This window comes from Rhinopithecus bieti, unplaced genomic scaffold (assembly GCF_001698545.2).
Source record: "Rhinopithecus bieti isolate Rb0 unplaced genomic scaffold, ASM169854v2 scaffold_66602, whole genome shotgun sequence".
Lineage (NCBI taxonomy): Eukaryota > Metazoa > Chordata > Mammalia > Primates > Cercopithecidae > Rhinopithecus > Rhinopithecus bieti.
The window spans coordinates 6,188-8,569 of NW_016824891.1; the positions used below are offsets into that span (position 1 = coordinate 6,188).

Consider the following 2,382-nt stretch of genomic DNA (forward strand, 5'->3'; position numbering starts at 1 on the left):
CTGTAGTCCCAGCTACTCGGGAGGCTGAGGCAGGAGAATGGCGTAAACCCGGGAGGCGGAGCTTGCACTGAGCTGAGATCTGGCCACTGCACTCCAGTCCGGGCGACAGAGCGAGACTCCACCTCAAAAAAAAAAAAAAAGGAAAGGAAAGGAAAGAAAAGGATACGTGGACTTCGTGGATGAACCCTGAAAACACCACGCTAAGAGAAAGGAGACAGGAGAGAGAGAAGGTCCATCAGTGGTGGCCAGGACTGGCCAGCAATGTAGCTGTGATAGCTTGTTAGTACAGTGTTTCTTTTTTGGGGTGATGAAATGTTCTGGAATTGGTGGTGGTAATTGCACAACTTTTGAAATACTAAAAACTACTGAACTGCATACTTTAAAATGGTGAATTTTGTGTTCTGTGAATTATCACAAGAGAGAATTTGGGAGATGTGAGGAAAGTAACTGGGGGCTCCTCTGAGTGCCGCCGTCCCAGCCACAGTGACACGCACCTGTGGGTGAGGAAGGACCGTCCCTGGCTGCCGCTTCCGGGGCCTGGCCGAGGTGACCAAGACAGATAAGGAGTCCTTCGGCCAAGCCCCGTTTTAATCCCAGCCTCACACCATGCTGCTCAAGGGCTTTTGCTGCCAGGGTTGTTTGAAGTACCCCACAGGTACCCCATGGAAAGGAACCTTGCAAAATGAGGACACCCCACGGCACATGGCCCTCAGCTAGGAGAGTCCAGCCTGCATGGAGGTACCCCATGGAAAGGAACCTGCACGGGCTGCTGCTGCTCCAGGACACCTGGCCGGGGGCTGCTGTCGGCCCTACCCTGCCAAGTGGAGGATCTGAAAGGAACAAAGACTCTTCACACGGTGGCTGCCACTGAAGCCGAGCTGTCCCCTGACCCTACAGGGAGGCTGCTCAGAGGGACCTGTGCAGACAGACCCCCGGCTGGGCGTTCCATCTGGGCCTTTGCTGGCTGCTGGGGACAGGCGCTACCAGCTAAGTGAGTGGAGATGCTGGAAGGGTTTGGTTCCACACGGTCAGGTCACGCTTTAGCGCAGCCGCCCATGCACGCCAGGGACGTCTGTGTGCCTGGTGCCCAGCCCGGCCATGCCCCCCACCCCGAGGGATCTCACCACCAGGCTGGAGGGCACAGTGCACCCACCGTGAGGGTGGTGAAGACCCAGTCCTTGGGGAGGCCCCGGGCTTTCCAGAACGTGTTGTTGATGTATCGGTTGAGGTGCTCCATGCTCCACACCGTGTCCTCCTTCAGCAGCATGTACAGGGGGCTCTTCTTCTGCATGAACTGGGGGCAGACGGTGCCTGGAGACTGGCTCCCAGAGTGTCCAGGGCACCTGTCCTCCTGGGGTCCCCAGGAGAACTGCCCCCTAACCTGGAGGGCCTGTTCCCTGGGGGTTCCCTGAGAGCCTCCCTCAGCCCCACCATGACCTGCCTGCAAAGACCCTCCCACAAACACCTTCATCTGCTGAGACCCCCCTTCAGCTGTGAAGACCCCACAGATCCTCACAGAAGGCCCCTACCTGGACTCCCATGAAGGTCCTTCCCCGGAGACCTCTGCCCACAGGGCCCCTCCTCTGACGGCCTCAGAATCCCCTTGGTTCCCATGCCCGCCCAGACCCCATCCTCAGAAAACCCAGCTGCAGCTTGGGAGCCAGGCTGTGCACTGGGGGCTGCAGGGCTCTGAGCCCTTTCCCCAGCTAACGGGGTCCCTGCCACGCCCTTCTTCTGCTGTGCGCAAAAGAGGGAGGTGAGAGGCCGTGCTGACTGCTGGCGGGGGGCAGCCCAGGCTACCTCCAGGCCTGGGCCACCTCCATCTGTAGCCACACCCCTTCTGCATCCCCTAGCAGTGAGAACCTCCCTCTAATCTCATCCCAAGGCCACAGGGAGGGCCCTCACCTACGGCAGACTCTTACCTGGTTGGTCAGGTGGCCGCTGAGGTCACTGGAATGGGGGTCGTAGAGGCTGAGGGTGAGGCGGGCATAGCCGTGGCTGAAGAAGATCATGTAGGGTGTGGTGCAGGCGATGAGCAGGTAGGAGCGCACATCAAACTTCCTCCCGTCCAGCAGCAGCGGGTTCTGGATATACCTGGGGGCACCACATCGGGGCTGCTGGGCTGAGCCGCGGGGCTGGCCTGCGTCCCCTGACACCCCACCCCAGGCCTGGGCCATTTCCTCAGCGCCCCGCCTCTGACCCAGGTGTGATCTCTAGAGAAAGGGGGCATTTCTGGGCCGGAATATGTCAGGGGAATTGGGAGGAAGGGCCTGGCACCCTGATCGGTGCCCCAGGGCATAACCGCAGTAGGAGCCGGGAGGGCTGCCTGGAGGAGGAGGAGGGCATGAAGTGGCTTTGGAGAGGAAGGGAAGGCGCATGCCA

General features: G+C 60.0%; 1 protein-coding gene across 1 annotated transcript; it reads right to left on the reverse strand.

Moving 5' to 3' along the window:
* Nucleotides 1-216: 216 nt before the first annotated feature.
* Nucleotides 217-2,219, reverse strand: LOC108522463 (protein polyglycylase TTLL10-like). The gene is made up of 2 exons (XM_017862679.1): nt 1,923-2,219; nt 217-1,294 (listed from the first exon to the last, which is right to left on the reverse strand). Exons 1-2 carry the CDS (start codon nt 2,175-2,177, stop codon nt 1,121-1,123), a joined length of 429 nt encoding a protein of 142 aa, XP_017718168.1. The 5' UTR covers nt 2,178-2,219; the 3' UTR covers nt 217-1,120.
* Nucleotides 2,220-2,382: the final 163 nt, after the last annotated feature.

Excerpts from the sequence above, each read along its gene's own strand:
- LOC108522463 (XM_017862679.1), bottom strand. The coding sequence starts at position 2,177 with ATGGCCCAGGCCTGGGGTGGGGTGTCAGGGGACGCAGGCCAGCCCCGC. Across the intron at positions 1,295-1,922 it reads GCGGCCACCTGACCAACCAG|TTCATGCAGAAGAAGAGCCC; the intron begins GTAAGAGTCTGC and ends GTCTGCCCCCAG.